At 43.3% G+C, this 22,315-nt stretch overlaps 1 protein-coding gene across 8 annotated transcripts in view; it reads left to right on the forward strand.

Annotated features, from left to right (window-relative positions):
- The first annotated feature begins 292 nt into the window (after positions 1-292).
- Positions 293-22,315, forward strand: part of RBM12 (RNA binding motif protein 12) — a 48,952-nt gene continuing 26,929 nt past the window's right edge. The window contains exons 1-4 of one of the 8 annotated variants that reach the window (XM_071759360.1): positions 324-429; positions 1,348-1,426; positions 3,158-3,240; positions 7,574-12,156. In XM_071759360.1, coding sequence (XP_071615461.1) covers positions 7,596-10,241 — 2,646 coding nt within the window. In that variant the 5' untranslated portion in view covers positions 324-429; positions 1,348-1,426; positions 3,158-3,240; positions 7,574-7,595 and the 3' untranslated portion in view covers positions 10,242-12,156. Of the gene's footprint in view, positions 430-1,347; positions 1,427-3,157; positions 3,241-7,573; positions 12,157-22,315 lie in introns of those variants that run through there. The other 7 variants (XM_071759362.1, XM_071759367.1, XM_071759361.1 and 4 more) reach the window with 7 other exon arrangements.

The following is a 22,315-nucleotide window of genomic DNA, read 5'->3' on the forward strand; positions in this document are numbered from 1 at the left end:
CAGAAACGCTTCACACTCTCAGCACATGGCTACTGTACCAGTTGTACCAGTACCAGAGGCAGTACTGCGGGTCGGAATTGGCTCTTTCCAGACCACAGCTGCGGTTCGGTCCGCAGAGGCGGTGCCGGTCCCTCCCCCCTCCCCTCCCCGCTCACCGTTTCCCGCCCAACCCCTCCGGCGGCGCGCGAGCCGTCGCGAGACGCGTTCCGGGGCGGGCGGCAGGAGGTGCTGCGCGCGCCGGCGGACCCCGCCCTCCCCGCCTCAGCACCGGCCCCGCCCCTCCCGCGGGGCCCCGCCCCCTGCCTGGCGGCGCCGCATCGGGGCGGCCATTTTGTGGCGCTGCGCGGTCGGTGGCGCTGGGCTCGGCGCGGAGCGGGCCCCGGGCCGGTTCGGCTCCGTTCTAACCCTTTTTCCCGTACAGATCCCTCGGTAAGAGCGCGGCGGTGCCCGGACGGGCCGGGCCGCCTGCCCTGCCCCGCGCTGCGGGCCCTCGGCGCGGCGAGGCGAGGAGGGGTGGCGAGGGGAGGGAGGCCGGGCGCGGCTGGCACGCGTCCCCGCGCACAAAGGGCCGGGCCGGGCTGGGCCGGACCGGGCGGTGCCTCCCGGGCCGGGGGCGCCGAGCGGGGCCGCTTCCGCCTGGCCGCGGCCTGGCGCGCTGAGGCCGGGGGGCCCCGAGCCGCGGGTCGGCCTCCGCCCGGTCCCTCCCTCCCTTCGTCTCTCCCTCCTTCCCTCTCTCCGCGCCTCGGCCCGCGGAGCTGCGCGGGCAGGTGAGTATGTGCGGGCCGAGCGCAGGCGCCGAGGGCCCGACCGGCGGGGGCGACCGAGTGACCTTGCGGCGTGGCCGTGGCCCGAGCCGGGGCTGTGTCGGCGGCGCCGCGGCGGTCTGGGGGTGGCGGCGGCCGGGAGCGGCGCCGGGCGGTCCCGTAGCGGCGGTGCCGCGGGAGTTGCGCGGTGCCGTGGTCGGCGGCTCGGCCCTTGGGCTCGGGAGGAAGCGTGGCGGGGCCGGGCCCGGCGGGGTTGGTCCCGGGGGGGCTCCGCGGGGCGCCAGCGGCTGCTCCTCGCCCGGCCCCGGGGGATAAAGCGAGGCAAATGCTCCGCGCTTTGCGGAAAAGGAGGTCCCGGGTGCTTGCTTGGAGACATCAGCGACGCTGCTGTGCAGAAACGTAACGCCGCTTCTCTCCTCTAATAAAAAATAACTCTGTGGAAAAAAAACTAAAAAAAAAAGGCGAAAACCCAACCTAGTGTTAAAGTGGGTCCCATAAGTCCAACAGAAGTCTGTGTGAGCTTTCTTCACAAAATCTCTTGGCTCTGGTTTTACTTATTCTTAAACTTATTCGTTCTTCGCAGTGATTTTCTTACTGACCTCAATCTGCTGGGGTTAGGCAGGAAGATCGGCAGGTTGTTTCCTCGGTGGATTCGGCTTAAGGTTGTTTCATCGTCTGTTTCGTGCCCAGTGGATGGGGATCCTTTCGGTATAGCTGGTAGGGTGTTGTGGAGGGTCTTGTGCTGTGAAATCCCCGAGGTTTTGTGTCAGTTCTTCAGATTTGTGTGGAGCACCTGTGCCTCAGTTGCTATTTGCCTAGGTAATATGGTCTTGGGGTTGATTGGAAGGGATGTGTTTACCTACAAGAGAGGTGGATGGTTTTCTTTAAAGTTGAGAGTTTTTGAGACTCGTAGGTGAAAGGTGATGGTGTTTGATGAAAAGGGTCAACATTGTAGAGTGTAGTTTTGCACCTTTTCTGAAGAATGCTGCTTGGTTTTGCTCATGTTGCTTCACATTATAGCATGTTGGTTTAGTCCACTGCAAATCTTTAGCTTGTTTTCAGTGTTGTGAAGAGGAACACATGCAATGCCATGGTTGCTACTTGAGAAATATGTTAAATTATCTGGGTCTTCTCTTCCAAATGGAAAGTTCATTATGCATGAAAGTTTTGCTTCTTGAGGCAGATGTGTTTTTGCATGAAACTGTTTTTCAGGTGATTACATTCTTTCCTGCATTGTAAGCTGCTGTTTGGTACTGCTAGATATGAAAGCGTATAGTTGGATCCTTCTTATATAGGATTGCTTGTTTCTTTTAGAGGTCTTAATAATAATAACTTTCTCTTTTCTAAATGCATTTGCCATTTTGATATAAGTGTAAAGAGCATAGTGGTACTTCTCTCACTTGTTTTCTATAAATGTTTGGGAAGATCTGTGAATATCTGTGTTTAATTCCCTGCGTCAGGGAGTTTGTGGATGGTTTGGTAGTACTTCTTTCTTTAAGTTCTCTGTGGTAATGATGCTTATAAATGACAACTGGCTTGGTTTGGTTGTGTGAGGAGGAGGCAGTTACCTGTTTTTAGGGTGATTCATTCCTGGATAGTTTTCCAAGGAATCACAGTTTTGGTATGAGATGGTCTACTAAGCAATGAAAAGAGCAAGGGTTTTTCCATCCCTTCTTCAAATACAAAGTACTTGTATTATCACTTAAAATGTTTGGCACCTGTTGATTTATAATCCCAGGAAGACAGTTTTTATACCAGGTTGGAAAAAAAAAATGGGTGTTTGATTAGGATCTGGATTGTGAAATGACAGATTACAACTGAAAATACAGCTTCTCCATGGGGAGTTCTTCCCGTGTGCTCTGTAGGGGTGACTGCCTAGAGCTGGCTGTGAAATGGCATTTAGTTTTCCACCAGTTTGTGTGACTCTGGAATAATTGTATCTGTGCAGCTCTAGGGAGGTTTTCTGAGGTGTGGCATATGTTGTTTTCTTCATGTAAGAAGATGTGCAGCTGGAGGAAGGTGGAATTGTTACTGGTGGAGCAAGAGCTTGTTAAAATTCAGGGGTTTCAATTATTTCCTTCTTGCTCTTTGCCTTTGAAAGACTGATTTGTGATGGGAAAACTCAAAAGATTCTTTGAATGCTTTCTGATTCTTTTTATATTGTTTGTGGAAGGTATCTTCATGTCTCAAAACTGTACAAAACCTGTAGTGCAATTACTGGCAGGTCGTACAGGGATAAGGTATTAGAAAAAGCACTCTTAGTCTTGTGGTTTTGTCCCAGTACCTCGTGGTGGTCCCAGGTTTGAACTTTCTATATATACAGTTCTTTGTGGGCTGTTACTGCTGTTGTGTTGCCTGCATTGATTTTTGCCTCCATTTATTCTTTATTGCAGTCTAAAAGTTGGTTTTAATTGGTTGCCCACAGGATTGGCTTGGCTTCTGCTACTTGTTAAGAAAAAAACATCTGTCTTTGCAGGTAAGAGCCTTTGAATCGAAGACTTCTTTATATGCATATTGAGTATGTCTTAAGAAATATTTGAAGCTTTTGGCATCTTTGAATTAGTATCAAAACACTTGGGTCTTTTTACTCTTGACTCCCACTGGTGATGGTGGTTCTGGCCATGTTGTTCTTGTAAACAGATTTTTCTGCTTAGCTAATGTTTTGTTGTTTCATCAGCATGTGGTAGTCCTGAACACTCTCCCAGTTATTCTCTACTGTTGGAAAATGTGGCTACTTTGCTGCAGGCCACTGGTCTGCATGTTTCTAACTATTGGAGTTTAGAAGTGTATGGTAACTGTTTCTAATTAAGTTTTGCAGCATTTGAAGTAGTCAGAGAGTAATTTCCGAGTGAATTTGAACCTAACAGCTTGATTTCAGCCCTTTTAAAAAAAGGCAAAACTAGGCTGCAGTTTTAGCTTTTATGAGATAGTGCCATCCTGAATCCTTAAAATTCCTCCTACAATGCTGGTTTTACTCCAGTTCTTAGTCTTTGTCCAAGAATTGCCAAATACTCTGTGTGTGTGTGTGTGTGTGTGTGTGTGTGTGTGTGTGTGTGTGTGTGTGTGTGTGTGTGTGTGTGTGTACAGCATGGGCACTGTATTTTAGTGCTCCCCAAGATGAGGTTGAATTTTCTAAACTTCCCATCATTTGAAAAATGCATGCACAGAAGCCTGGTCTGGTGGTGGTATCAGTGGTGGTATCAGTTTCTGCACGTGACCCAGATTTTGCTTATTTTTTTGACCAGCACAGAGATCTGAGAAGTAATGCTGTCATCTTGTGCTCCTTTTTCTAGTGTAACATTAACATTTTAAAAGATGTTGCTTTCAAGACACAAATGTACTGTTCATCAGAGGGCTTGACTGAGATGGATTGTCAGCAGCCCCTTACACTAAGTTTTTTAATCTGGACTTGCTAATGGGGATGGCTTGTCCATACAGTACAACTCTAGGATTTTGGGCTTCTGATATCTTAAAAAATACACCAAACACACACAAGTGCAAAAAACCAAACAAAACAACCTGCTTCTGCCTTAGAAGTACCTTTTAGTGCAGGGGGAGATGCAGGAGTCTGAGAACCCCTCTAAGAACCCCCAGAAAGCCTTTGCTGCACACTGACCAGGTGTGTAACCTGTTCTCTGTCTGAAGGTAACATTGCCTCTGCATCTCTGTTGGGCTTTACAAGTGAACAGGGAGATATTTGAGCAGGTGTTGCTTTTTCATTAGTGGGAAAATTTGTGTTCTGGAGAACATGTGAGTGTTTAGAAAAGTGAAATTTGGTCCTTGTGATTTTTCTTTAAATTGCAGAAATGAAATACTTGAGAACAAATTGAAATAATGAATAACTTGAAGCAGTTATATTTTGTGTTGATGAAGTTTTGCTTTTTTTTTTTTTTTTTTTTGTCCCTAAAAATATTTGGTGGAATAAAAGCCTTATTCTTACCATAGTACTGTTAGCTCTTGCTTAATAGCAAGCTTTTCCTTTATATCATGTATGGAGTTAACTACACTGAAGTCATTACAGCTGTTTTTTCTGACCATTGTAAATCAAAGCAGCTGTTTGTTTTTTGGTTGGGTATATTTTTGTCCATTGTGATTTAGTGGAAGAGATAAGACTTGGTAACAAACCTTCAAGGTACCCCTTAGCATTTATAATTAAGTTTTGAGTTTAGTGCAAGATTGAGATGCTTGCATTACACCAGAAGTTATGTAAGTGCTCAGACGTTTGAACTCTTAAGAGTTCTCTTGTGACCTTACCTGTTAATTTGTATTCTGAGCTAGATTAGTAGAATTGTTACTAAATACAGTTAACTCATAGGTGTCAGTTCTTATAAAGAATTTGATGCTATAGAGCAGCAAATCTGAGCAGGGAAATCTTCCTAAGCTGCCTTTGTTCAACTAACAGCCTTGTTCAACTAACAGCTCATCCCTTTGGTATTAGTAAGGAAACAAATAAAAGTAATCTTCCATTTAACACAGGAGACTTTAAGTGTGTAGCTCCTGATATATAAAATATATCCAAAACTATTTTTTTGTTTAATAGGTAATAAAGAAAATGCAGTTCTGATAGGAATTGCTGTTAGGCAAACTTAAATCTACAGAATCATTGAAAAACACTGCTTCCATGTTTTTGCTGTTCTAAAAGTCTTTCATGCTTTCTTAAATGTGTACAGAGCAAAGACAGTTCTTACTTTGACCTATTCTTTTTCACATGGGCGAGTTATTTTGCTGTTGGAAAATGACTGAGCAGTGAGCTTTACTCTCAAGCTGTATGTACTGCTAAAAGAGAGAGATGGAAGATGTTGCTTTTGTTCCTTTGCTGTGGAGATGAGAAGGTTGCTTAAAAAAAAAAATAATCCATGAGCCTTAGTATATATTCCCTTTTGTGTTGCTGCCAGCCCGTGGTGGAGTACGGGTTTTCTCAGCAGTATTTTTTTATAGACCTTCTCATGTTTGTCTTGCAAGTTCCAGACTTTGAGGGTGGTGTAGTGAGGAACCATGTTCATTCACTACAGGCTGAGCAGCAGAGCTGGCCATGTGCCAGTGGGGTTGTCTGCTGGCTCCTTGAAGGAGAAAGGTCCTCTGCACTTCCCTGGTGTCAGCTGGATGTGGGCCTGTGCCTTTCAGCACCCCAGTGTGATGCTTATGTTCATGAGCATGTTGAAGGAGTTAGCTCTGGTTTATTTGAAACAAAGCAAAATGCATTGATGAAGTAATCGGAAGTTCCATCATACAAATTGAAGAATTGCTGCTTTTTTTCCCCCTGTAGAAAAATTGCTCTGTTATTTTCATTCAGTACTGAATTCAGCCTTACCTGGCATGGCTAAATTGTTGGGTAGTGGCTTTACCTAGTGTTTAAGGATGTATTCAAGGCACATCTACTGGAAAGTGATTGAAAGAGCTGGGAGGAAAATGCATGTGTCTCAGGTTTGCCTGTATGCTGGAATACAGTACTTGTATTTCCCAAATGTGAAATGTTGGGAGATGGTGACTGATGGTAGTTGGTCACAGCTTTGAATTAAACCAGAAGTCTTTGGTGGTTGCATTGTATCATCTGGTTCATCCCTGATTTCAAATGCTTAGCTAACTCCTGATGGGTGTGACTGGTGGGAGCCTGAGAGCTCATCTGTACAGATTCTGAGCTGGCTTGTTCTTAGGAAGTCAGCAAGTTTCAGAGATGGTGGTTCAGGTGAAACAAGGTGCTGCTGCTGACTGTTCAGGAGGAGGGTTTGCTTTCTGAATTGTGCCAGTATCAATATGATACCTTCAGTCTTTACTGAAGGTTTGTCAAGAATAAGAATTACCTAGTGCCCTGTTTGTCTCTTCTTTAGGAGGAGTACGAGGGAACTGTCAAGATCCTCCTGTTCAGAATTGATTTTAAGTTTCCACTAAGCTCACCTGCAGAGGTGAAATTCATTGATTGGTGCCTGAGACAGAAGCTGTAACATGAGACAGAGCAGCTGCAACTATTACAAAAACACAACTTGTTTTTGAAAGCTATAAAGGCCAAATACCTAGTCAGTATATGCACAGGTGTTCATCAGTGAAAATGAGGTCTGCATAGTTACGAAATGTCTGGGGCTAATCCCTAGTGATCAGCTAGCTTCAGGGTCACCTTGACCTCTTGCCTTTGGTAGGAGAAAAATAGGAGATGAGTGTAATCTGGATGGTCCCTCTCAAGATGGTGTGTGAGTCTCACAGTTGCTAGTGGTCCATAAGTAGTCTTTGTAACCAACCCACTGTTCCTAGTTGTTTTCACCTGGCAGGGGGTAAAATCCCTCCCCAAATGGAAGAGAACTCTGTTCCCCATAGGTGTGCAGAACATTTCACAGGTGCTTTGCCAGTTACAGTGGGTACTATATCAGTGTATGGTAAATTAATTGCCAGGTACAGTGGGTACCATATCAGTGTATGGTGAATTAATTCTGTTTGTTTGGCTAAAATACTAATTTTGCTCATGTTCCCTTAAAATACTCAACTACTGTTACAATAGTTCTGAATTTTGCTGTTCTTTAGTTTTCTTTGTGCTTTTTTTTTTTATTATTAATTTTTTCCCTGATACTTACGGGTCCTTGTTTAAAACATTTTGGAATTTCTGGTGCAAAATGTATACTAATTGTGTTGGTAAACGTTTTAACACTGGGATCGGTATGAAATAAACCCGAACGAGGAACTCGGGACGCGAACAGTGCTTAATCTTTGCAAGATGTCGTTAGGTGTTTGTAAACAGCTATAGTAGATGGTGTCTGTAGGTAATTGCCTGGTGTCACAAACAGTAGTCTGACATAGCCGTTGCCTTTTCTCATCTGCAGGTGTGTGTTGTTTCAGCGCAGCATGGCTGTGGTCATCCGCTTGCAAGGTCTCCCGATTGTGGCGGGGACCATGGACATTCGCCACTTCTTCTCTGGATTGACCATTCCCGATGGGGGCGTGCATATTGTAGGGGGTGAACTGGGTGAGGCTTTCATCGTTTTTGCCACTGATGAAGATGCAAGGCTTGGTATGATGCGCACAGGTGGTACGATTAAAGGGTCGAAAGTGACGCTGCTGCTGAGCAGTAAAACGGAAATGCAGAACATGATAGAACTCAGTCGTAGGCGCTTTGAAACTGCCAACCTAGATATGCCTCCAGCAAACGCTAGCAGGTCAGGACCACCACCTAGCTCTGGGATGAGTGGAAGGGTTAACTTACCTACTACTGTACCTAACTTTAACAATCCTTCTCCTAGCGTAGTAACAGCTTCTACTACTGTGCATGAAAGCAATAAAAACATATCTACGTTTTCTACTGCCAGTATGGGGACTGCACCTCCAAATCTTGGGAGTACCTTTGGTAGCCCAACATTTAGCTCAACTATACCTAGCACAGCGTCCCCAATGAACACAGTACCTCCTCCACCAATCCCTCCTATCCCAGCTATGCCATCTTTGCCACCAATGCCTTCTATCCCCCCCATCCCTGTTCCCCCTCCTGTACCCACGCTGCCTCCCGTTCCTCCGGTTCCTCCCATACCCCCCGTGCCCCCTGTGCCTCCAATGACACCTATGCCTCCCATGTCAGGAATGCCTCCTATGAATCCTCCGCCCGTGGCACCTTTGCCCGCTGGAATGAACGGGTCTGGAGCAGCAGTGAATATGAACAGCGGCTTGAATCCATTGTTTATTGGTCCCATGAATCCTGTAAATCCAATCCAGATGAATTCTCAAAGTAGTGTCAAGCCGATTCCAATCAATCCAGACGATTTGTATGTCAGCGTTCATGGAATGCCCTTTTCTGCAACAGAATCTGATGTGAAAGACTTTTTCATGGGGCTCCGTGTGGATGCAGTCCATATGCTGAAGGATCATGTAGGTCGGAATAATGGGAATGGACTAGTTAAGTTTTTTTCTCCTCAAGATACATTTGAAGCACTGAAGCGAAACAGAATGCTGATGATTCAGCGCTATGTGGAGGTTAGTCCTGCAACAGAGAGGCAGTGGGTGGCTGCTGGAGGCCACATAACTTTCAAGCAAACCCTGGGTCCCTCTGGGCAGTCTCACCCTCCTCCTCCCCAGCCTCATCCTAGGTCCAAATCTCCTGGTGCACCGAAAAGGTCACGGTCGAGATCTCCCCATGAGCAGGGCTTCTGTGTTTATTTGAAAGGCCTTCCCTTTGAATCGGAGAACAAACACGTGATAGATTTTTTTAAAAAGCTGGATATAGTTGAAGACAGCATTTATATAGCTTATGGACCTAATGGGAAGGCAATAGGAGAGGGGTTTGTTGAGTTCAGGAATGAAGCTGATTATAAAGCAGCTTTGTGTCATCATAAGCAGTACATAGGGAATCGCTTTATCCAGGTCCATCCAATTACTAAAAAGGCAATGTTAGAAAAGATAGATGTGATCCGTAAGAGGTTGCAGAACTTCAACTATGACCAGAGAGAAGCCATCATGAATGCTGAGGGAGGAGATCCAGGCTTGCCCAAATTGTGTGCACATATATCGAATATTCCATACAATATAACAAAAATGGAAATCGTTCAGTTTTTAGAGGGACTGGCAGTAGAAGAAAACTCTATACAAATTCTTGTTGATAATAACGGGCAAGGTTTAGGACAAGCACTGGTTCAGTTTAAAGCTGAAGATGATGCTCGTAAGGCAGAGCGTTTGCACCGTAAAAAGCTGAACGGAAGGGATGTTGTGTTGAGATTGATAACTGTGGAAGAAATGAGAGAGATTGAGAGAAGCCCCCAGGCTCAAGGGAAAAAGATGCTGAAAATGCCCATACAAGGAAATGCAACTGGACCAGGAGCACAGGGGGCAGGTGGGGAAGAGCATTCCTTCATGGGGGGAAATGCTAAAGAAGCCAACAACGGTCCTCCGTTTAATTTCCCTGGTAACTTCAGTGGCTCTGGCACTTTTGGTCCCCCTCTGCCACCACCTGGAATTGGTGGCTTTCCTGAGGCTAGACAAGGAATGCCTGCAGTTCCAGCTAGTGGTTTACCTGCAGCAAATCTTGAGGTCCCAGGTTTTGCAGGTGGTCCTGGTAACATGGGGGGCCCGGCAGGTTTTGCAGGGGGTCCTCAGAGTTTTGGTAACGGTCCTGGCAATTTAAGTGGACCCCCTGCCTTTGGTGCTGGTCCTCCTGGTATGGCTGGTGGTATTGGGCATTTAAGTGGACCTCCGGGGTTTGGACCTGGACCAGGAAATATACATATCAGTGGACCCCCAGGTTTTGCAACAGGTTCTGGGAAGCCAGGACCAACTGTCATAAAAGTTCAAAATATGCCTTTTACTGTTTCGGTGGATGAAATTTTGGATTTCTTTTATGGTTACCAAGTGATCCCTGGTTCAGTGTGCTTAAAGTACAACGAGAAAGGCATGCCCACTGGAGAAGCAATGGTTGCATTTGAGTCTCGTGATGAAGCTATGGCAGCTATTGTGGATTTAAATGAAAGGCCTATAGGCTCCAGAAAAGTAAAACTTGTTCTAGGGTAGCTGTTCATATGAAGTAGTTGTAGAATAGATATTCATAGTGCTGTGATAAATGCATCCGGATTGGTTTTTATAGTATTTCCAGGATAGAACCTGTGGATTGTTTAAATTGTCAAACAGATTGGTTTTGGTGAGATAGAGCACTGGGTTAGGCATTACAGAAACGCTGTGAGGACAGATGTGCAGTGGATTTTCCTGTACAAATATGTGGAGAAGCCAGAGAGATTCTTAACTCATTACAAGTTTGGTCAACTCTACTGGACACAGTGCTTATCAAGGAATCCAGAGTGGCTTTACATAGTCTTGGATAAGGGAAGTAGGTGAAGTCAGTGAAGCTCTTCAGTGGGTGCTCTTGCAAGCCATTGTAAAATAGGTAGCTATTTCTAGATTTGGTTAAAAGCTGGCTGAATTTGCTTTGTTTACAGGTCAAAGCTTTGTTTCAAGTCCTGATTTTTCTCTGGAACTGATTGAATTCTCAGTGTACACAGATTAATTGTTTTGTGTATGTATCTTTATTTTTTCCAAGCTCCTCACTGTATGATCAGTTGAATTATGCCCATTGCTGATGTGTCAACCAAACTAATTCCTATGAGTATGAGCAGAATCGTTCTGTACAATTCAAGCTGTTCTTTGTGGAATAACCTTTAGTTATTTATATATTTGCAATTATAACTGTGCAGAATAAGACTTTTGCCACAAGTATAGCTAACCTCAAACGTTATCATACGAGTTTTATAGTACACTTACAAAACATTTGCAGTAGAAGCAACAACTTGGAAAAAAACCTCATCGTTGTTTAAGTAGCTTGATTTGTTAGGATTACATGAATTGGTTGGGATAGGATCTTTGACACTAGTTGGTATTGATGTTGTATTTCTCCTGTGTCTCTTGAACTCCTTATGCAGAGGCTCTGCTAAGAGAACCAAAGTGGTGATTATTATTAGAAGATTGGAGTCCAGCTAAAGTTTAAATTAGTTTATACGTGAAAGAAACTTCAGCAACTCTGTCATGAATTACTGCTATGGGTGAATTCAGAGATAAAATTTATTTTTCTCCAAAACTTGAAAATACTGAGTTTGCTATATATTTTTGCAATAAAGTTGTGCTGTTGTATTCAAAGTCTGTGAAGAGTTGCCATTTTCTTTGTGCAGTAAAACCTTCCAGTGGAAAAGAGAATTGGAATGGAAGTAATTACACAAGTGAAAAGTAGAAAATTTTTTTTTGTGTGTCATCCTTGCTTGGCTTATGATCAATTTTAAGACTTGGGCATTGCCTGAAAAATCCTGCTGTTCCCTGCAAATCATTGTACTTAAACATAGTAAACTTTAAACCATTTTTGTTTTTTTGGACAAAGGAAAACAGTGCCTTTTGGTGTTGCATATCATGGAACACTGAAGTGTATGGTCAGGCAAAATTGAGAGGTGCAAGTGGCAACAGTTTTATTCCTGTGGTGTGTAGGAGAGATTTGCAAACCTGTGCAGCGCTGCGTCCCGAGAGGATTTCACAGTCCAGGACTGTGTGGAAGGATTGTATAAAGGTGAACTTCAATAAAGAGGTGGTCGCATTACACAGATGCTTCTGTAACTCATTAGCATAATTTTGTTTTGACAGATTACTAGGTGGTCCCAACTTTGGAAAAGTCATGTGATTTGTATATACTGTTTAAAATTAAGCCTCCTGTTAATAAAACTGTCTGTCTCTGAAGCTTCATGTTATGCGTTTCAACAGTCTTTGGGAGTAATGCTTCAACAGCAGTTCTTTGTTTCTTTTTTTTTTTTTTTTTTTTTCCTTTGAAAGTCTGAAAGTACTCTTGCTGATGTCAGAAAGATGTGTGACTAGGAGTCAAGCCTTTCAGTTTATTTTTTAAATTTTGCTCTTTGTTTTTTAAACTTTTATTAAAGTTTCATACTATATTGGAGTTATTTGGGTGCTTGTTTCTTCATGTTTCACATTAGAATAAAATTACTGAAGGAAAACTTGGTTTCATTGTTCACGGAATTGATTTAAGCTCTTAGTTTGTGTTGACTTGCAGAAACTGGTGATAACTCTCAAGTTCAAATGAATCACAGCAGTGCTTGCCTTGTTGTGAAATGGAATTAAACTGCAGGGGTCTGGAAGTAGATCCCCAGTTCTGTGTTGTCTTTTGATGTCACCTCTGATCGTCTTGGTATTGGCTCCAGGGTTTGTAGTGTTGGTGTTAGCCACAGTGTGTGCTGCCAAACATGATTTGTGTGCCCCTTCCTTGGGACTTTTGTAAAAGTGCAGGTTTGTTTTGGAAATGCTTCGTTTTCTGATGCTTGATATTTCTGGTATGGTCTGAAGATTTTTAAATGCTTATCTAAAAGTGCAAAGCAAGACAAAAGGCCATTGGTTTGGGGAATATCAATGTGGATGGAATGCTCATCTTGCCAAGCAGTTGGTGTTCCACATCTTTTAGCATAAGTTAGTAGTGAATGAGTAAATATCCAGAAGAACAGGCTCTTGGAAAAAACCAGGAACTCCTAGCATATTTAAAATTTCTGTTTGTACTGTAAACAGTACAGCTGCTGTCCCAAATCCTGACACTTGATCCTTTAAAGAGTGTGCAGGGATGTTCATTATCGTGTGCACTTGGAAACACGAGTTTTCTGTAATCACTTTCATGTTGGAAGCAGCCTTCAACAGCATGCTGTTTGTGCTCAATTACTGAGGGATGCCAGTTAGTGACAGACTGCATGGCTGGATTTATTAAAATTACTTACTTTGCACATGCCTGTATTCATGAACAGCCTTAAAACGAAGGGGTAGGACCTCTGAGGTCCCATCTCCAGTCTGGAAGGTGTGTAACCCCCAGGCTGGCTGCTGACCAGAGGCAGCAACAGAGCCTCAGCTAATGGACACTGCTCAGACTCCCAGTGGTTTTGGACTTGATGCTTTTGAGTCTCAGGAACTGACGTTCTGCTTAGTGTCCTTGGAGCAATGCAGTCGGTGACATAGATTTCCCAGTTTCCTCAAGTTATGGAAAGAAGGTGCTTGTGTTTATGCAACTGGCTAAGCTTGTGTTTTTAGCAGTTCCTCAAGTGTTAGTGTCCAAGTTAAAAACAAAAAGTATTAGTAGCAAGGTGTTACATTCATGACACAATTTCTGCTAAATGTACAGATTTTTGTCATCCCGTTCACAAGAGAAACTGAATATAATAAATTATTCAATAAGCTTGTAGCCTACGAGAGCTGTGGAAGAGCTGCTATGGTTAGATGAAAGTGTGGCTTCAAAGTTACCAAGTTTTCAAGCAGTTACATCTGAATGTCAGAGTCATATTTTGTTTTTAGCACAAGTTGATGCTGTAATATCACAGATGATATTAAAGCTGGTTTTTTCTTGATGGATTGTTGCCATGTTCTAAAAGTAGATTTGAGAGGTTTGTAGGCTTTTTTAGGTTTAGAGAAAATTGAAGGACACTTCTTTGTAATTCTTAGTAGCATTCCTCCCATAGCATTTATTGCTTTCCTTGAATATCTGTGCTCTGAATTTGTTGTGAGTGAAAGAGGAAGATCAGTGCAAAAAAGAAGACGGTAGTTGTGTGCCTGAGGGCTTTGCAGGTCCAGCTCCTAAAGAACCTGTGTGCTGGTCAGTTCTGCTCATTGCTCAGGCAGTTTGTTGCCTGTGAAGTTGTTGTCTGTGTCAAATAAGCAGCTTGTTTCCCTGGGACTCTTTTGGTGCCCCAAGGACTGCAGACTCCAGGAAAACCCCCCTAATTCCCAGTTAGTGAGGCATTCCAGTGGTGCCTTGCTGTAAATAACTGCTTCAGTTTCTGCATTCTGTCCCTCTCAGTCCCATGCTGGGGGGCTCCAAAGCTGCTGCTTCCTGCAGCAAGTGCTGTCCCATGGTGTTCAGCTGTGTGCACCTCTGGTCTGCAAAACTGGAACAACTCTGTGTGGTGCAGCACTTAAAACCTCTGGCTGGACAACAGGCAGCTGGGAGCAGTTGTTCTGGGGTGATATCCAGGTGTGTGTGTTAGACCCTGAATGGCCATTCCTGTTCAGTGCAGACTCAAGTGCAAGCACTGGCTCTGTCTTTGACAACATGACTGGCTGGAAGGAAGCAGTTTTGAAACTGAACTGGTGTATTACAAAACATTTAGTTTGACTAGAGACATCTGCAAATTAGTTTTCTGATGGCTGGAAAGCAGGTACTGTGTAGGTCTTGAAAATAAAAGAGAGACACTGAATTCTGTTGCTGTAAGAAGTTCAGTGCCTTGGGCCTGGAAGTGGCGTCACAAAATCCATTTGCTCGTCGTTGCCCTTCTGCAGTTTTGCTGATGTTCCCTTCTGGTCTGTGGCTGTTTTGGGAAAACTAAGCTAGAGTTTGTGTACAGAGCAAATGACTTCCTCCTGGTGAAAGAGGAAGTGGAACTGTCTTGTTAATGCTTCTGCAGGAAAAGCTAACCTTGAGGGATTCTCTTCTCCTCTGGTTTTGGCAATGGGAACGTGGTCGTAGTTGAAAGATTTGGCTTTCCCATGGAATGAAAATCTGTTGGCTGGTAGTGTGCATTTGACTTAAGGTTTGTGGCTGGGTCCTGAACTCTGCTGCTCTTTCCCTGTCTTGTGCTCAGGTAGGTATACTGTAGTTTATTCTTTGTACAGATGACTTGGTCAGTAATTTTCTTGGACCTTTGTTACTACACAGAATATTTGGGTGTTGTTTGTGCAGGGAGTGTTTCCCACCTTCCTGTCTCAGGTGCTTTTCACTCCTGGATATAAACCCTAAGGGAGAAAACCAGCCTAAAAGTGTTCCTAGCTCCAGACTGAACATGGGTGTCATGGTTTAGTTGTGACCCTTCAGTCACTGGCACTCACTTCTCTGCAGCTTCCTTTGTTCTCCTGTTTTTATGTTTGTGTTCACAGTGTGGCAGCTTAGGGGAGGAGCAACCCAGGTGAATTCTGACCCTTTACTGCTTCTGCAGAATCAAAGCTTACTCCTTTGTGGCTGTTTTTCTGTTTTATGTTCTCATATTTTAAGTTCAATTGCTCTTAACCAGTTCTTTCCCAGATACATTAAGCTTTCAGAAAGAGTGAATATATTTCCTTTTATCATGAGTCCAATTTCCACAAAATCCATTTTGTGCTTCCATAGTTACTCCTGCCTAAAACTCCCCCTGTTGGAATATTCTGGCTTTTTGGACCTGTGACTGCCTCTGGAAGGTTAGTGACTTTTTGAAATCTTCATTGTTGTAGTTACAGTGTTGTTAACCAAAGAATGGGTAGCTTGGTATTGCTCTGATTTCTGACTAATAGGTGCAGCTTCCAGCCAGCTGTTTCCTAGTTTCAAGCAGTTGGTTTTGTATCAACCATTTGTGGATGTTGTGTTGCTGTCTGTGGCTGTGGAAAGGTTAGAAATGCTTTCTCATCACTTAGAAGTGAAGGTGGATTAAGGGAGGAAAACAGCAATCTGCTCAGCACCTGAATCAAGAATTCCTTTGAGTAATTTTGATAATTTTTTAATCCTAAAATTCATAGGACTGCTGTCATTATGATTTTAAGCCTCTGTAGCAGCTTTTTGCTTAGTGGTGGCATTTCCTGAAATGTGCTCCATAATGTGAGCTTTTTACAAAACTTGTTTTCAGTTGTATGACCCTAAAACCAAAGTGTTGCTGCTTGTTTTGAGGGGAGTCATTCTCCTGGTTTTATGTTTGTTCACAGGGTGGCAGCTTAGGGGAGAAGTGACCTAGGTGAATGCTGACCCTTCCTTTACTGCTTCTGCAGAATCAAAACTTTTCACAGAATGTGAATGACTGAGCCAGAAATTCAACTTGAGTGTGAAAACGATGATTGCTGACACCACTTCAGTATTAGGCAAATTTTTCTAATAAAAGGGTTATTTATTTTCTAATAAAAGGGATTTATAAATCCCCTGCTTTTGAGGAATGCTAATGCAACCAGCTGCAAAAGCAAAGAGGGTAACTGGAGTAAAGTCAGGCACTGGCAGCTTATTGCCTGGATGTAGGGGAAACTCACTTCTTCAGGGAGGGAAGGGGGAGTTGTTCAGCATTACTCATTCAGGTGTGTAGGATTCCCACACACACTCCAGCACTGCTGCAGAGTTGCTTTTCTGGGTTACAGCTCCAGTCTCATACAAATAAATGGAGTGGGGTTTATGGCACTTAGTGTTCTTCCCAGCTGTGGAGGTGAGGTAAGTGTGTGAGCAGGGTGGTTGTGCAGAGCTCATTTGTGGCCAAGTAACCAGCAAGGCAGTGGCAGTGTTCTCATCCTCACATTAAAGGCAGCTCAGCATTAACATCAGTGCAGTGACATTAGGGTTGAAGTTCAAAGGCTGAGGCCAAACTTTCCCTCTTTAACAGGAACAACTGAGGGGTGTCCTAATCTGCTGCAGATTGTGGTTCAGAAATTTCAGCACGGAGCTGGTGGGAAAAAGAATGAAGCAGTGAATAGACAGTTAAATTCTTAAAATAATGTGACATTTAAACTTGGTTGTTAATAATGGAATGTATGAGATATGTAATTGATCTAAATGGTTTTGGTGTTAAACAGTTTAACCTGAGTGCATAAACCTTCACAGTTTTGAGTACTCTTAGACTGTAAATCAGAATTGGTTTTGATGGTCAAGTCTGTTTTAAGGTTTTTAGAGGCAACTGTAGGTTTTGTAATTTAAGTCAGTCAGTCACCCTGTGCATGTATGGAAAGATGGATACATCTAAAGAAAAAAGCCTTTCAGATATATCTGAAAAATTACATGACACTGTAAGTAACTGCACAAATGTCCTGGATTTTCTTTAAGGCCTTTTTTTTTATCTGTACACTCGTCCCTCCCTCTGGGTGACAGATGCTGTATTTTTATTGAGACAATAATCCAAATGACATTCCTTGCAGCACAAGCAATATGTCATGCTGTTTCCCTGAATGAGAAGGTAACATTTGGCTACCCTACTTATTCCAGGACCAGAAAGGAAAGTGTGCATGCATCCTCCTGCTTGATGGCTTGTGCTGCTTTTCATGTTAAAATTTGTCCTTAGTTAGACCTGTTAAAATAATTTTGAGCAGAAGCGAGTTTTCTGAAACAAAAAATATGTTGGTTTAGACAAAAACAGTAATGATGTAATAGAAATCCTACTTTGACTCTGCAGGCAGTGTTGTATCTCCTTAAAATCAGCAATTTTCAGTGCAGTGACTTGACTGAATGCAACTGTAGTGTCATAATTTAATTCTGTCTGTGTGGTAGCTGAGAGGAATCCCTGTGAGTTCTGTCCCAGCCCTGGTGTGGTGGTGCCTTGGGTGACCTGCTCAGTCCTGGCGAGGCAGCAAACACCTTTTGTTCTGAGTGTTTCTGAGCACTCCAAGGCCACTTACACCTACAGCGTGAGAACAGGTGCTGTTTAATGGCTTTTGTCATCTCCAAATCCCTCTGCTGCTTCAGTGGGTCCACGTGAAACCCTGTTGGTGGAGAACTGGTGGTGAATGAGGTGCTGAGGCTGTCCCGTGTTGTGTCCTGGCTGCTGCCTGGCTCAGTTGTTCAGCTGTGTTCTTACTGTGCAGATCATGCTCTGCTGACCAGAGAACATCTTACTTGTAACCCAAGTTTCCAGGCTCTACCTAGTGGTAATAACTCATAAGAGACTTGTTAATAAACTTAAAATAGAATTTTTAATAAAAGTCTCTCCACTTAGATGAAATGTAATTTAATTCATGTTTTTACAGCTGTTAAATGTACTGGGTTTTTTACCAATGAGGTCTTGGGTGACCAAAGAGGTTTTGTCTGTTAACAAAGGCTCAGAGAACTCTGCCTTAGTTTGGTCATGTTTATTAAAAAGTTGTTGGGACTATTAATTTAACTTTGAGAAAATAAAGGTGCTCACCCGTGGGAGGATCTAAGGCTTGTCAGGATGGGGTTATAGGGGCTGTTGTGTTCTTGCATGTCTTCTGAAGGGGGTGAAACACCTGTGTAGCAAATCCAAACCTGGGTAAAACAGAGGTTTTTAGGGTATAGGTTGAAAAGTATTGCAGTTTATATACCATGGAGAGCAGACACAGAAGAAGCACTTGAGGATGTACCTGTGAGTTTGCAGTTGTGGAATCTCTGCCTCTTGGTGCAGGGAGTTTGTGATGGTCATTTTGGCCCCCTGGTGCTGAGACAAGTGGGGTAGCTTGGATCTGTTATTTCAGTGGGTTTGAAAAGGTACATGGGCAGGAGAAATGGAGGAGGAGAACAGGTTAGTGGTATTTTGTGGTCTTTAAATACTTCTGTTATTAATCTGGATGGGGAGAGAAAAAAAAATTAAAACTTGGAAATCCTTTCCTTTGCTCAAGTTCTTTGATGGTTTTGTGGTGGTAGGTTCTTTGTAGGTTTTTCTGTTTTAAAGTGTCATTTTTCTGCAGCAGATTTAGGATGGAGAAGTAAAGATGTTCATAATACAGAAGTTAATAATTAAATGGCAGAAAAATATTAGGGAGGTGTGAGTCTCTTAAAAAGAAGCACACACTCAAAAGGGGGAAGAAGAACTGAAAAGCAGTGTTGGCATAAGAATGGCTGAACTTGGAATGAATAAATTAAAGAAATCTGCTTCTTGTGAGCACTGCAGAAGCAGTATTAGTTTTGGGGTTTTTTTTCAGATTGTTTTTCATGAGGAGATAGATTGAAGATGAAAATCCATAAAGAAGAAATCCTGATTTATGTAATGTGAGGGAGTGTGATTCTGTAATGCGTGAGAACTTGAAAGGTCCCATCTGCTTTTTGTCCTTAGATTTTTTAGGCAAGAGTTGTCACTGTGCAGTACTCACTCCAGGGCAACTGAGAATAATTTAATGAATTTAGCTGGGGTATCTCAGCCTTTTTTTTGGTCATCATAGAGCAGTGCAATACAAACAAGAAATATGGGAAACCTTTCATGAGCTGAGTGTCTGTGGGAACTGTTTTATCACTAAAGTTCTTCAGTAATGTGAATTTGTTTGATAAAGCAGCAAAGATTGGTAAGATACATTCTTTTCTAAAGTCTTACTTTGAACTGTTGCTGTTCATAAAGTTTGTACTGGTCAAAGCAGCTGGGCCTTGGGTTTCTGCCCTGGAGTCTCCTGTGTTATATCATGGCTATGACTGGGAGAATGAATGGTGCAGGCTCTAGAGGAGGACAGGATTTGTGCTTTGGGAAGGGCAGAGGTTGCTAAAGGGATCAGCAGGATGGATACCAAGACATCACCTGAAACCCCATGGATGTGTGGGAGTAAGGAGTGGTGTGTTGAAGGATGTGAGGCTGCAGGGTGGCTGGAGAACCCAAGAGGAGGAATGTAGTCTGCAATCTCAGTTTAACAAGTTTGGGCTGAGAAGTGGAGGAGCCAAGGTCAGGTTGATTTGTTCAGGTCATGGCACAGAATGTTTGTTTATTCCTGAGATGGGAATAGCTGAAGTTTTAAGAGTTTGGCCTTGCTTGAGACAGGGAAAGGCTTGTGGTGGGAAATGGTGTTTGGGGTTGTTACAAAGGTCAGTATGATCAAGCTTTTAATTGTTTTTTAACCAAGATGTTCTTTATGTTTCAGTAATACATTTGAGAATCAGGAGGGGAAGGAAGCAGCTGAATTGAAGAGTATAAAAGGAATGGAAAAAAATCTTTGGTGGGGAAGTCAGTCCCCATTTCTAGGATTTCAGTTACAGTTCCAGCTGAAGCCAAATGACTGACAGACTTCAAGCCCCAGCCTGCCTTAGGGTAGTTTTTCAAGGAAATGGTTTTGGATGTTCTGAAACTAAGTGCTAGTAAGAACTGACAAGTGAGTTTTCTTTTGCATGAAGAGCTTGGGAAAGTTTTGCTTAAGTTCAGTTGTTGATATGAACCCTGGTGTAATTTAATATATTACAAGCTAATATTTGAAGTAGAATCAGTGTTTCCCTCTCAGGTTTTTCACTTATTTCTCAGAAATGTGGAGGATGTATATATAGTAAAGGCACTCACAGGCCTTTCTTTGAGCTTGTTGGTTGTGATGTAGGGGGCATAAGGTAAAGGTGAACTTGTAGGAAGTGGTTTTCCCTTGAAGCTGGGATTTGGCTTTTTTTGTTGTTGTTGCTGTTTTGTGGTTTTTTTTTGTTTTTTGGGTTTTTTTGGAGGGGGGAAATTGTAGTAAAGATAATTAAATGACTGAAGTTCTTGTTTGGTTTTTTTCTGCTGGAAATTACAATCCTATTTGTGATTCTAATGCTTTATTTGAGCTTTAAAACTGTCTTAAACTTTTTATTGTATTGATGTTAGATATATTCTATGTAGATATCATGTAAGTATTATATTATCATATAGATGTACTCTGGGACATGGTTTAGTGGTAGCCTTGGCAGTGTTGACTTAACAGTGTGACTCAGTGATCCCAAAGGTCCTTTGCAACCAAAAAGATTCTGTGATGCTGTAAATGGGGGCTCTGCCATCTCAGTCCATTTTGGCAACTGTCTCAGAGCCTGGGTTGCCACAGAGCATGCTCAGGGCTTGTACCTGTAGGCTGCCTCAAGATACATAAAAAATCCCAAGTTCTTGTGGTGGTACTGGAGCTTCAGGGTTTGTGTGGACACAGCTCAGGGGTGGGACAGTGGTCAGTCACCTCTTGCTTGAAGTCAGATTTGGAGCTCGTGCTCACCTCTGGTCCTGGCTTGGAGCAGCTCAGTGTCAGCACAGCCCTCAGTCCCTTGCCACTGCACCCTGTAGGATGCTCCTGTCAGCTTCCTGCTCTGTGCCTGTCCTCCCCAGGAGCTCTCATCCCTGAACTTCAGGCTGTCTGATGGACCATGGACTCCAGACTCAGTTCTCCTCACCAGAACTGAATCCAAGTGCCAGAGCAGTTTGGTTAGGAAGGTGTTCTTAATAGTATTCAATATTCTATTTGTCTTTTTTAACAATTAGCAGGTGCCTTTCATTTCAGGTTTTATGTGAGATTTGTACTAACAGGTGATTAACTCCCTCCCCATAAATGTTTGATGTATGGGGACAGATAACTTGGAAACCAGTACAGAGCATACAGATTTAATATCTGCCTGTACTACTGCTGGTCTTAAATGTCCTCACTTAAAAGTCCTGAGAATATTGAAATGGTGGAAAAAATTGTAGCCATTTATGTTGGTGGATGAGGCTCTGTGGCTCAAGGAAGAGCTGGTGTGCTGGAAAGAGGCTGGATTTACTCATAATTTTTGTGGATTCCTATCTTTCTCATGAGACTCAATCTTAGCTTAAAATAAAATGCTTTTTAGCTCACTTAGTGATAAAGATCTAGCTTTATGATTTCTTTTAGAGAGGGTACACGTTAGAATTTTTATTTTGATAATACATTTAAAAAGTGATGCTGATACTCCCTTGGCACCAGCACCAGCTTTTTAATCTCAAAACCCAAAAGGCAACGGGCTGTCCCCTGAAAACTGAGCTGGTAATCTGAGGAGGTGTTGTTCTGATGATCTGCACATCCAGGGATCACAGCAGGAGGCTGTTTGGAAGAAGGTAGGGTGATAACTGTAAGTTAGGGGGTTAAACTGAGCAATGAACAGGGAGTTTACTGTGTTGGGTTGTTGAAGTGCAGGTTTTATTAACTGGGATGATCTCTTACGTGAGCTGGGTGTTTTTATTGAGTTGTTGGGTAGCATAAGGCCAGGAGGGTGAAACTTCTGTTGGGACATAACTGCTGGCAGGGTTGTTGGTGTTTCTGTTGTTCTTGTAAGCAGAATGTAAGGCAGAGACTATGGTCAGCCCAGTGCAAAATGGGGTCATTGGAAATCTACTGTCCTTCAGCATCTGTAGTAATGCCTTGAGCTTGAGTGAACCAAGTTCTTCAGTGGGTGTTTGGTTAGTGTTGGGACAGTGGGACAGTTGGGTGTCCTGTACAGAGTGGTGTAGTTGAGAATTTCCTTGTGTAGTTAGCTAGGAATGAACTACAGGTTTTCTTGTGCCAAGTCCTTGCATGTATTCCACCTTAGGTTGAGCAGTGAAGCCAAGCTGCCCCACGTGAGTGGATTCTGTGATAACACATCCCTCTCCCAGGCAGTGTTCCAGCCCAGGTTGGATGGGGCTTGGAGCACCCTGGGCTGTGGGAGGTGTCCCTGACCATGGCAGGGGTGGCACTGG

The sequence above is a fragment of the Heliangelus exortis genome, chromosome 16, assembly GCF_036169615.1.
Source record: "Heliangelus exortis chromosome 16, bHelExo1.hap1, whole genome shotgun sequence".
Lineage (NCBI taxonomy): Eukaryota > Metazoa > Chordata > Aves > Apodiformes > Trochilidae > Heliangelus > Heliangelus exortis.